At 43.3% G+C, this 11,401-nt stretch overlaps 4 protein-coding genes across 6 annotated transcripts; 3 read left to right on the forward strand and 1 right to left on the reverse strand.

Moving 5' to 3' along the window:
• Positions 1-2,041: 2,041 nt before the first annotated feature.
• Positions 2,042-3,468, forward strand: LOC120458108. Of its 2 annotated transcripts, none has more exons than XM_039645637.2 (4): positions 2,042-2,267; positions 2,314-2,704; positions 3,001-3,175; positions 3,233-3,468. In XM_039645637.2, the coding sequence occupies exons 1-4, from the start codon at positions 2,189-2,191 to the stop codon at positions 3,407-3,409; spliced, it is 822 nt and encodes a 273-aa protein (XP_039501571.1). In that variant the 5' UTR covers positions 2,042-2,188; the 3' UTR covers positions 3,410-3,468. The 2 variants fall into 2 exon arrangements, with proteins under 2 accessions (XP_039501571.1, XP_039501572.1); XM_039645638.2 differs by having other exon boundaries at positions 2,046-2,267; positions 2,329-2,704; positions 3,233-3,466.
• A 105-nt stretch (positions 3,469-3,573) lies between these two features.
• On the forward strand, positions 3,574-6,172 carry LOC120458107. Its single transcript, XM_039645636.2, has 5 exons — positions 3,574-3,693; positions 3,751-3,846; positions 3,901-4,133; positions 4,188-4,310; positions 4,414-6,172. Exons 1-5 carry the CDS (start codon positions 3,679-3,681, stop codon positions 6,041-6,043), a joined length of 2,097 nt encoding a protein of 698 aa, XP_039501570.1. The 5' UTR covers positions 3,574-3,678; the 3' UTR covers positions 6,044-6,172.
• A 650-nt stretch (positions 6,173-6,822) lies between these two features.
• LOC120456060 (zinc finger protein weckle) lies at positions 6,823-8,635 on the forward strand. The gene is made up of 4 exons (XM_039642647.2): positions 6,823-7,026; positions 7,090-7,977; positions 8,037-8,383; positions 8,457-8,635. The coding sequence occupies exons 1-4, from the start codon at positions 6,901-6,903 to the stop codon at positions 8,491-8,493; spliced, it is 1,398 nt and encodes a 465-aa protein (XP_039498581.1). The 5' UTR covers positions 6,823-6,900; the 3' UTR covers positions 8,494-8,635.
• A 270-nt stretch (positions 8,636-8,905) lies between these two features.
• LOC120456066 (leucine carboxyl methyltransferase 1) lies at positions 8,906-10,503 on the reverse strand. Of its 2 annotated transcripts, none has more exons than XM_039642658.2 (4): positions 10,110-10,503; positions 9,527-9,952; positions 9,147-9,463; positions 8,906-9,063 (listed from the first exon to the last, which is right to left on the reverse strand). In XM_039642658.2, exons 1-4 carry the CDS (start codon positions 10,353-10,355, stop codon positions 9,027-9,029), a joined length of 1,026 nt encoding a protein of 341 aa, XP_039498592.1. In that variant the 5' UTR covers positions 10,356-10,503; the 3' UTR covers positions 8,906-9,026. The 2 variants fall into 2 exon arrangements, with proteins under 2 accessions (XP_039498592.1, XP_039498601.1); XM_039642667.2 differs by having other exon boundaries at positions 9,159-9,463; positions 10,110-10,502.
• Between the last annotated feature and the right edge of the window lie 898 nt (positions 10,504-11,401).

Below are 11,401 nucleotides of genomic sequence, written 5' to 3' on the forward strand. Positions count from 1 at the left end.
TTAAAAGATAGAAAGTTGAGATTAAGAATGCATCCAGCGCAAGTATGTTGACCCATGTTGCCACGTCAACTCTCACTCCCACTAACCGCCCAATACTGCCACGCCCACACTTGAAAAATGTTGAAATTTTCTTGTACTCACTTCCACCAGCTGGGAAACGCGTATCTGATAGTCAGGCAAATCAACTATGGCATTCTCTCTTGTTTTTATTTGGTTTTTGGGGTCACCAGTACAAGAGGCACTGTGATTTGTGGGCATCAATGTGATATGTTGATGCCTCTCTCAATGCTATTTTGAGGCACGCAGAAAACTCGGCCTTCTCTAAAATTTTCAGAACTATTCCCTTATTGGCTGAAAAATAAAATATTTAAAATCACACTTAGTCCCAAGCTGCAAGCAATATAAATTAATTCCTTAATTTTGTGTATGGCGTAACCATAATAATGTTAAGCTGTTTATAAGACCCTTATTTCCTAGTTTTTCCGATCTTGATTGGCTTCCCTAATAAGACGAATGGTTCTTTGGTGAATAAGTGCAACTTCATTACCATCATAAGCTCTGCAATCCAGGTGACCGCAATTTAATCTGCGTGCAAACAATCGCTACTCACTGGCCAAAAACAAACCGCAAAACCCAAATGTTTGTTATTTAGCATTCAAATTAAATTCAATATTTATAGATTTCGAATTATTACAAAAAGTCACTGGCAAAACATTTGTATAGGGCTAATTTGAATTACATGAAATGCTAAAAATCAAAAGCGAGACCAATTTTAGCAGTTTCATGGGTGGGAAGTTTTGTTAAATTATTGAAATAAATGCAAATTGCATTCCAGCCAACCGAAACGTTATGAATTGTCAAATCTCAAATTGGTTTAAATTCATTTGTTAGTAATTAGCTTTAAAAACTAAAAACTGCTAATCAACCAACAATATAAAATTAATAAACATTAGCGCTGTTATATAAATATTGCGTTAAGCCAATTAAAATAATATGCATAGTCGTATATGAATATGTGCAAATGTAAGCAGTTACAATGCCATCACAATAACCAAACCATTATTATTAATTTGTCATTCCGGTATCAATGTTAATTTCAACATTTCGATGAAAGTCACGATTTAGGCGCCTTTGGAAAACCTCTCTAATGGGCATACACCTGCCCCGTTTGAAAAGTACTCAGACTTTACAAACAAAAAATTAAACAGACTTTGCTTAAGTCGAGTAACCTGACTATCAGATACCCGTTAATGGACAAATTTTTGGCACGTAGATAAACATGAAGCCACTTATAAATAACAGTGAATGCTAGGCAGATTTAAGCGGTATGGGTATTTATTTTAGAGTTATAATTTCAGAATTGACTTAAAGAAAGAAATGAAAAGAAGAAAGAGCTAAAAAAAATAACTTAAATGTGGTATATAGATGGAAAAGTATCACATACAAACATAACATTATATAGATCTGTAGATGAAGCAACACGTTGTGACCGCTATTATGAGCAGACAAGGGGCATTATTAAGTCACGTAGCATCGTGTGTAACTGACACTTTCTTCAATTATCGTACTTATAGTTTCTTTCGCGTGTTGACTACTTTTTCCGCTTTTCCACTTGATTTTTTCTCAACGCCCAGCTCCTTTGCCTTGCCGCCTTGCGGGTTAATTGAATTGTGGCTAAGATACGTGGTCAGGTCAAGTTGATAACTCCAGCAAAGAAGAGGCGTTTGCAGCAGTGGAGGTCATCGGTCTGAGTGCCTTTGGATTCGTAAGCTTTGTGTTATGCTGTTTAGAACGTCAGAGATTAAATACCATTCGTTTATGGAGGAGTTCGTAATTATAATTATTATATAATTAATTTGTGAATTTGATTTACTTTTTTAAGGATTACATTTCATATTAAAAGCAATAAAGCACCAAAGAAGCCAAGTTCAAGCTGACAACTAGGTATATATTTCTGATCGATTTAGAACCATTAGCAATTTGAGCACGCGCCGGTTATAAAGCAAATAAGACATCTATACCAAATCGCATTTCGTGGATATTTTAGTCAGTGAGCGTTGTTTGCGTTGCGAGTGCGGATCGTTAGCGGATTAATTGGGTAAAAGTGAAACTTCTGGATATTGAAAGCAATCGATCAGAATTCTAAAATACCTTTGGACGATATTTCGTTCAAAATTCGAAGTCTAAAATGCTTTTCCTCACCACCCGAGTCGAGCACACGGCCGAGCAGATTTTCAAAATTAAGCAACTCAGACAACTGGTGGAGAGTAAGCTAAAAATGGTGTGTGTGAAATCCTCTATTCGATCACCCAGGCGAAACTGTTTCAGAGTGCGAGGATCTAAGTGTGGGCACCGAGGACACCCTGCTGACCAAGTTTCTGCACTACACACGCTGGGACACAATCAAGGCCTACCAGGCCATACACGCCTACTATGAGTTCAAGATGCGCCATCCCACCTGGGTGGCCCGCCACCCCATTGAGCACTATCGTCAGCTCTTCTACGGCACCCACTGTCGCTACGTAATGCCCCAGGTGGATCGCAATGGACGGGTGCTGGTGGTCTTCAAGACGGTGGATGGGTTCCGGGATTACCCCGACTATCTGCAGAGTCTCGTCGAGATGGACGACCTGATCTTCGAGTCGCTCCTGCTGCTGCCACGTGTCCAACAGAATGGAATTACGGTCATTTGTGATCTCCAAGGGTGGGTTATATCGTATAAATTTAGTTTAATTCTTTATTCCTGGTTATTCTTACACAGTTGTTATGCATTTATGATAAATTTTATCTTTAACATTGTTATTGGTGCTGGGCCCTTTTTTATTTGTGTTTTCAAATGTTTCTTAAAATATCTTCCAGTCATAAGTTTAGTCCAGTTATTTAGTTAATTTTCATTTCTAAGGCAAATGATATAATTTGAACAATTTTATCACCCTTCGTTTTCTTATCAAAGAAGACGGTATTCAAGATTTAATAGTAATCTCGATTGTTACTTCCCAGTACAACCCGAAATTTTCTGCGACAATTTTCGCCAGCGTTTATGAAGGTGGTGAACGAAAAGAACGGAGTTCTGCCTTTCAGTCAGCGTATTGTACATATAATACAAAGAGGTTTCCTCATGCACGTAACCTCCACTTTGTTTATGCCCTTCATGAACAAGGAATTCAAGGAAAAGGTAATACTAACATACCCGAGGTTTCAACTGGTTAACTCTAAATGTGTCGGTTTAAAGATCTTTACCCACGACGGGCGACATCTTAGCAAGCTCCGCGAAATGGTTGGCTACGAAAGTCTGCCCGCGGAATATGGAGGTCCTGGGACAAACGTCCTGGATACGAACTTGATATTCAATCACCTGAGCCAAAATGCGGAGTATCTGGAAAAGCTGCAGACTTACGGAAAGATATAGAAACTAACTATTGTTTACTATTTTATTAGTATATTTGAACCAGAACCAAATATAATTACTATTTATAATTATAAATAAAATTGACATTTTTTTTGAAAAGTAACAGTACGGAATTAGTAAGTTGGCAACGCGGTTTTGGAACTATCGATATGCGATAGGCATTAGTGCATTTGGTCAGTAGACCGGCAGGGTTTTCTCTTATCGGCTGTAAGGTATTATTGTTGTGAAATTTAAAAACATATTAGAGACATTAAATATAAAGTTTTTGAATGGCGTCTAATAAGGTGAGTTTACAAATTATTGCACTTAGCATTAACTTACCTGCATATTTTGATTTCCAGGAATGCCTTATAATTGTGCTGGATGTGCGAACATGTGCCGCCGAAGAAGTCAAGCTCAAATCCGCAAAGTGTGTGGCTGAGATTCTTAAGGACAAGGTGTGTGAAATACCTTGGGAGTTCAGTGCATAATGTTAACTGAATCCATTCCAGATAGTGTGCGATAGGAAGGACTACGTGTCGTTCGTCCTGGTGGGTTGCGACACCAATGAGAAGAAAACTGATGCTGCTTCCCACCCACATGTGGTTCCCTTTGGTGATCCAAGGCTTTGCAGCTGGCAGCTCTTGCTTGACTTCTTCCAGTTTGTAAATAAGACGGCCTGCGAGGAAGGAGAATGGCTAAATGGTCTTCAGGCGGCCCTGGATCTTCAGCAAACAGCAGCCTCGTAGGTAGCTTAGCTTATACTTAAGCATCCTGTTTTATGGAATATTCCTTGCAGCTTTAGAGTCGCCAGACGAAGGATTCTCCTGCTCTTCGATTTCAACGACTTTCCACAGGATTACGAGAAGTTCAACGAAATCACCGACGAATTACTTACCGAAAACATTGAGTTAATTGTGGGGTAAGAATATTTATTTTATTCAAAACAGTATACTGTGTAACTAGACCACAAATGTAGCTTTTCTGACCAAAAATTCATTCCTTTGAACGTTTAATTCATTCAGAACGCACAACATAGCCTACGTAGACAATGCCGAGACCTCTCAGCCGCAGGCCATCTTCAACTTTTCGCGCAAATGCGCCCCCGATGAGCTGAAGAGCCAGAAGCATGTCCTCAGCCTCGTTCCCCGATGCAATGCCACGTTGTGCAGCTTCAAGGAGGCACTGCATACCGTCTTCAAGGTGACCAACAGGCGACCCTGGGTGTGGAACGCCAAGCTGAGCATTGGCAGCAAGATCTCCATTAGCCTGCAGGGCATTATCGCCATGAAGAACCAGACGCCAGTGAAGCTGGTAAAGGTCTGGGCGGAGAAGGACGAGATAGTAATTCGGGAGACTCGGCATTTTATCAAGGGCACCGAAGTAACGCCGCTGCCGGAAAATCTAATAACTGGTTACATGCTGGGCGGCACTCCGGTGCCATATGACGAGGCCGTGCTAGAGTCAAAGGACCCACACTCACCTGGTCTGCACTTTTTTGGGTTCATCAAAAGGAATGCCGTCCCGGATGAGTACTTCTGTGGCGAGTCCTTGTACCTTCTGGTACACCAGAAACAGAACCAATCTGCCGCGGTGAAGCTGGACGCTCTGGTGCGCGCGCTCGTTTGTTCCGATCGGGCCATCCTATGCTGGAAAATATTCAGCACCAAGTTTAATAGACCGCAAATGGTTGTGCTGCTGCCTCGCCTAGCAGACGATACCCATCCCGCTACATTGTATATGCTGGAGGTTTCCTACACGTCTCAGCACCACTTCTGGGATTTTCCCGCACTACGAACCGCCAAGACGGAGTGCAGCAAGGAGCAGCTAGATGCCATAGACCAGTTAATCGATAGCACCGATCTGGAGTGCACACTGCGGGACACGCAGCAGCCACGTCCGTGGGCGCAGAATGATCTGCTGCCCTTCGACGCACTCCCCAGCATCTTTGAGCAGAATGTTATGGACGTCCTAGAGCGCAAGGTTATCCATAATAACAACAAGGATGACGTAGCGCTTAAGGACAAAAACTTCACGGATGTATTCTGGCGAGTGCCAGAACCCCTGGAGGAGAAGTCAAAGAGAGCGGCCGCTACTGTAAAAAAGCTATTTCCATTGCGCTACAGTCGGGCCTGGCAGGAAAAGCTACTGGCCAAGGAGCAGGCAGCGAATGGTGTGACAGTCAAGCCGGAACCAGCAGAGAAGGAACTCCCGATGCCATCAGACGGAATGGGATTGATCGAACCTTGCTGCGATTTTAAACGAGTCCTGGCCAGCGTTTGCTCCCTCACTAATGCCACTGAGCGGGATGCCCGCTTTCAGGGGCTGGCTGCCGATACCCGCGTGGTGATTATCACACTGCTGGAGCGCAAGAAACATAACATTGAGCAACTGGGCGAGATCATCACCCTGTACCGACAGAGCTGTATAGATTTCAACACCTTTTTGGAGTACGACAAGTTCGCTGAGGAGCTGAAGAAAATCACGCTGGCCAGAAATTGCAGCAGATTTTGGCAAGACGTTATGGTGGCCAAACAATTGGGCCCTTTGGTCCTGGGCGAGCTAACGCTGGACGACGAATTGACCCTCAAAGCCTATTACACCATAGAAAGTTGGGCGGAAAACGAGGCGGCCGAGATGGAAGACGAAATGTAGTTTATCACTCCATTTTGTAAATATTAAGCAAATGTGTTAGAATCCGTTTTTGGTATATCCAGTTTATGCAGTTATATGTTTAGGTGTAATTATTATATTATTTATATTAAATCATTATCTAGAAACTCATTTGCATGATTTAAAAAATGGTTTAAATCCGAGGTAAATTGCGGCTTTACTTTCATTATATACAGTAAAATGTGTTGTTTAACCAGAACAACGGCCAGTTTATTACTTCAACGTCAAAACAAATGATTATTTTTTTTTAGTATTGATTTATTGATGTTATTTTTCTGGATTGCCTTCAATCTATGGATCTCTACCATCAGATATACATATGTGGAAACCCTTTTAGTAGTTCATGTGAGAAATTTTAGGTATTGTTTTTCAAGCTAAAACGTATGTATTTGGAATACAATATATGACAAAACAAACCATGACATTAATTGGTTTTTTAGATTTTCCTTTTGGAACTTATTCTATATTGATGAATTAAAGAAAACTTGTTGCTATATCTTTTACGAGAGATAGACAAGAACTAAATGTAAATTTAAAACTGAAATACATTTTTTAAGTCTTAAGTTACCTACAGATAAATTAAAAATAATAATGAATACGTAGCTTGTTAATTCCAAAAAAATCACCTTTTGAATTCAAACCGAGGACATTTTGAAAATAGCCGCAACAACTTGTTGTTTTGGATTTATCGATATCGTGAAAATCATCGGATGGCGTTTACCATTTAATCGATTTTGATTTCCGCACCAATCAGCTGACCTGTAATCGGCGTTCGTAAATTTAGTCAAGATCCGAGGGCATACTGTACTAAGCTGTTGGGTTTCTGTTGAGGATTGGCCATGGGAGTTCCTACGAGCGATTGGATATACTGGTGTCGCCTGTGCGCCCGCGACGACGTTGTGTATAAAGTACGCGAGCGGGACGACGATCTGGTAAAGATCATCAGCAAATGTTTTGATGTAGAGGTAGGTTATTATTTGTTTGCCCAACCTCCAGATTTCTGATACATTATTTTCCCACACACGCAGATGACCCTCGAAGAACCGGAACTGGGAAGCATGTTGTGCGAGGAGTGCTACGCGGTGATTGGCCAGCTGCTCACCTTCTCGGAAAGCGTTACCAAAGTGCAAGCCATTTTTGAGCTCCTTCGACACTCGGATCCGCAGGATAGCCAGGACTTGGACGCACTGCGTCTGGAATATGGCCTTCCGCCGGCATGCAAGCAGGAGCTTGAGTTCCTGGACATAGACGATGCGGATGACAAGAGTTCCTTGGTCGAGGAGCTAACGATAACAGAACATTCCGCATCTCCGTCTCCAGATTTTGATGTACAGCCCGTTCGGAGACGAGCTAATCTCAAACAGTGGAAATCCGAACCTGAAGTGGCACCCTTATCTAATGCATCAATACCTGAAAGTCAAACAAAACGCCGTCGCAGGCAGCAGAACGTTGTTAAGCGAAATTCGGAGATGTATAGTCCAGCCGATTTGGAGGATGACGAGTCCATCCCAGACGAAGATGAGGCCCTATCACCGCCGCCTGTGAAACGGAAAAGAGGCAGACCCAAGGGTACAAGCAAGCAGAGGAGGCTGAACGACAGCAAGAATTTAACTTCCCAAGAACCAAATGACAAGACATTCGAATTGAGCATGTCGCCCCAAGAGGATGGCTCCCATAGTTCGCCTTTTGTCGACTTCACCTGCAAAGCCTGCGACGAGACCTTTATGTCCTTCATGGCTCTGCGCAGGCACAAGCACGACATGCACGGCGGTCCAAAGAGGTTCGTTTGCGACCACTGCGGAAAGGGTTTGAAGACCTTCACATCGTTGGTGGAGCACCAGCTGGTTCACACGGATGAGAAGCCCTGTATATGCCCCGTGTGCAATGCTGGTTTTAAGAACAAAGCCAGGCTGAGGGTAGGTAATCGAATAATCTTATGTCCAACTAAATCATGTGATTTTAATATCATTTCTAGGTGCACAGCCAGACACATGGTGAGCCCAGGTTTGAGTGTAATATCTGCGGCAAAAAACTGCAGACTCGGGCAATTCTTAACAAGCACAAGTATGTGCACACGGAGGAAAGACGCTTTAAGTGCGAGGTTTGTGGCAGCGGCTGCAAGAACTCCACGGCCTTGAAGATCCATCTCCTTGGACACACAGGCCTCAGACCTTATGTATGCAAATACTGTGGGAAGGCGTTCGCCAGCAACACCAACTGCCGATCCCACAAATGGAAAAAGCACCCGGAACAGGCGTCCAAGGAGGATGAAACCGAATCTTCACGTATACCAGTGCCAACATTGGAGGAACTTCGGGCAATGTAAGCATCAGTCCTTCGCAGTTATTATAATTGTATTGTTTTGCTTAATTTTGGCCTACATTTTAATTTGCAGAACTCGCGAGATGGCGAAGGTCAAAAAGGATGATTAGAGCGTAAACATTCAATTGGTTAACAAAACTTTATAGCATAGACCCGTATAATTGTTTAATTTCTAGTACGCAGTAATGTGTATCCCCCCAGGAACATTTATATTTACACTTCATTAAACAATACTGCCGTTTTTGCAATTAAGTTGGTTTTTAATTAGTTTCAAGATACATTTACACTTTAAACGCACACTTAAATTGGGGAATGAATGGATGGCGTATTGATCACCTCTCAATATTTTGTGCCATAGCTCGGTGATAAAATAGTAAATATTAAGCGATTAAATAATAAAAATGTAACACGAGAAAAAATATAAGGAACAACTAAAATAATACAAATTAAATCATTTGTGAGTTGGTCTGTGTAAGATAAATATCTAAACATGTTTTGATTTCGATGGTTTTGCTATAATTATTTGCTGTTTAGTTTAACACGTTGAGAAGCAAAATATTTTGGCATGGCCTTCCAAACAGCGGAAAGAGAAAATAGGGCATCCAAGTAGGTTGGCCCTTTATTTTTTCCTCCCTCACCACCCCTAGTCAATGTTCAGGGAGGACATTAACTCCTCGACGCTGCGTGGAAATAAAAGAAAAGAAGTCATTTTGATTAACCGGAAATCGTAAAAGGCCGCTGTCGGTTAGGTACGAATGTTTACACTGGCACGCACGTGATATCTATGTCCTGGAAGGCCACGCCCAGCCAGGCGACCACCAGGCAGTAGTGCTGGAAGAGCTGAAGTAACAGTTCACCCTCGTCCAGCATTTCCAGCCGCTCGATACGCTGCCTTTCTGCCGCCGAGATGCTCTCGTACACCTGCACCATGTCCCAGGCACGGGCGCCGGTCCAGCCGCTGTCCTTAAAGCGGTTTCTCTGCGTATCCAGCGACAAGCAGGATTCTACGCCGGCCAGGCTGCAGCCCCGTCCGCGCAGATTGTTGAGCATCACATCGCCGAAGCGGTCGTTCATGTTGACCTGCAGCGGTCAAAGAATTGTATACAATACATGGATGAGAAACAAACAGAGGCACATGCCAACCTGCTCGTAGTTGACGAAGACTGCTGCTTGGAACTTTTGCGCAATCCACTTCAGCAGGTTCCGGCAGTTTTGCGCCTCGATATAAACCAGAACGCACTCGGCGAGGAATATGGTGGGCAGGGAGTAATCAACTTCTGCCTGCTGCAGCTTGCTGTCCACCTCGTCGAGGTTACGCAGGTCAACGCCCATCAGGTGGTAGCTGGGTCCGTGGAGATCTGTGGGACTGAGCCGAACCTCTCCATCCTCGTCGTGAATCCTGGCTAGCAGGGCCTTGTTGCGCTTTATTGTATAGCACTTGCGGGCGGTGACCGTGGGGAAGTCCAGCTCTATGAAGTTCTTCACCTGGTGGGCGGTGTCCCTCAGCCGGAAGTAGAGTGTGTCGAATCCGCAGCCCAAATTAATGATCTGGCAGTTGCCCGAGGTTTTCTGCACGGACAATGGGTGGGAGACGGTTAAGGCAAGGTCAGACTGGCATGGACATGCGCGGTGTAGAGGGCATGACGGGCACGGCCTTGATGCAGCAATGCAACAGGATGACCTTGGCACGTGCCAGACAGTTGGGAGCCGCGGCAGATGAACTGACCTTTAGAAACTTCTCGACGCACATCTCCACGCCCTTGACCCGGGCAAAATAGCCGCGATTGATCTCCGGCGCCTTGCGTTCCTGATTACGCACAAAGTACCCGATGTAGTCATCCTTCCAGTAGCCCAATCGCACCGCACATCGCTTGCAATCGCTGGCATCGTCGTTGGTGGCTATCACAGCCTCATCGCACGGATGGAATTTGTGCGTCGAGCCGGAAATTCCGGCCGACGCTGGCGGCTCCATGGCTCTGCGGTTGATGTGCTCGGTGGTTTCCAGTTGGGTCCTTATTTACAATCAGCTCCGGCGGCTAACACGAGTTCCAAAATCCTTGTTTTCCTGTTTAGAGTTTTTTCTCTCTTGAAAACAGCTGCAGAAGTCGATAAGCGATAACAGTACGCAGTGTTGTATAGCTCTTGGAGCCTGTCCGATAGATAGGCCGACCAATAGCTCGATTAGCGATGGCTTGGCGCGCACATTTAAAATATACCAAAGAACATAGTAAAGTTATATTGCACTTCTAGTATCCATATCCACTTCATGCCACAGATTAAAATATATAGCAAGTTAATTTGTGAAAATCTCCTAGCTTTAAAATCCATATGCTAACAATTGTGTCAGGAAAACTTCATAATATTACTTTACAAGCATCAGATAATTTTCGGGAATAACAAGGTTTAGGTCTCATAATGTCGTGTTTATCTTTCTTTCTTCGCTTAGAATGTTTTTAATTTCTGGGCAATTCCAAATCCGTACCCACTCTGTTATTGATTTTAATGCCAATTTGACAAGTATTTTTGTAACACGCTTTCGGGTTATTTGCCAGTGTTTGCTCCTCAGTAAAACAAATGCAGTTTTTCTTTACCCTAATTGACTTAAGCACTTCATTAATAAACTAAGGGTCAACATTGTAAACAAAGCGTCTCAATGCACAAGTGCTTTAATTGCTTCCCGCATCTTTGACATCGGAAGCTCTGCCGCTCGGGTTATAATTAAAATTAGCAGCTACGCCCAGCAACCCGCTCAATAAGTCGGGGTCAAAATGTGAACCGATCGCCAATTGGCTTCGCGGTGCGGAGCTCGAAGCGTGAATCACATCCCATCCATCCATCGTCTGGGCCGCCGTCCTATATAAAAGAATTTAATTAGAAATTATGCAAAATTTTATTCCGTTTTGTCATGCAAAGATAAATCATTACTCTACTTTGTCCAGAACCGCTTCCTTTGGATGACAAGACTTTAATTTGTTAATAATTACTTGGTTTTATTTTGTTTTAGTAAGTGTTAATAAA

This window comes from Drosophila santomea, chromosome 2L (assembly GCF_016746245.2).
Source record: "Drosophila santomea strain STO CAGO 1482 chromosome 2L, Prin_Dsan_1.1, whole genome shotgun sequence".
Lineage (NCBI taxonomy): Eukaryota > Metazoa > Arthropoda > Insecta > Diptera > Drosophilidae > Drosophila > Drosophila santomea.

Bases quoted from the DNA above. Each gene is read 5' to 3' on its own strand.
- LOC120458108 (XM_039645637.2), top strand. From the start codon at position 2,189: ATGCTTTTCCTCACCACCCGAGTCGAGCACACGGCCGAGCAGATTTTC. The intron at 2,268-2,313 runs GTAAGCTAAAAA...TCGATCACCCAG, and splicing joins ACTCAGACAACTGGTGGAGA to GCGAAACTGTTTCAGAGTGC. The intron at 2,705-3,000 runs GTGGGTTATATC...GTTACTTCCCAG, and splicing joins GTCATTTGTGATCTCCAAGG to TACAACCCGAAATTTTCTGC.
- LOC120456060 (XM_039642647.2), top strand. From the start codon at position 6,901: ATGGGAGTTCCTACGAGCGATTGGATATACTGGTGTCGCCTGTGCGCC. The intron at 7,027-7,089 runs GTAGGTTATTAT...CCACACACGCAG, and splicing joins GCAAATGTTTTGATGTAGAG to ATGACCCTCGAAGAACCGGA. The intron at 8,384-8,456 runs GTAAGCATCAGT...TTTAATTTGCAG, and splicing joins TTGGAGGAACTTCGGGCAAT to AACTCGCGAGATGGCGAAGG.
- LOC120458107 (XM_039645636.2), top strand. The intron at 4,134-4,187 runs GTAGGTAGCTTA...TATTCCTTGCAG, and splicing joins CTTCAGCAAACAGCAGCCTC to CTTTAGAGTCGCCAGACGAA. The intron at 4,311-4,413 runs GTAAGAATATTT...TAATTCATTCAG, and splicing joins AACATTGAGTTAATTGTGGG to AACGCACAACATAGCCTACG.
- LOC120456066 (XM_039642658.2), bottom strand. From the start codon at position 10,355: ATGGAGCCGCCAGCGTCGGCCGGAATTTCCGGCTCGACGCACAAATTC. The intron at 9,464-9,526 runs GTTGGCATGTGC...TGACCGCTGCAG, and splicing joins TCTTCGTCAACTACGAGCAG to GTCAACATGAACGACCGCTT. The intron at 9,064-9,146 runs GTAAACATTCGT...ATTTCCACGCAG, and splicing joins GATATCACGTGCGTGCCAGT to CGTCGAGGAGTTAATGTCCT.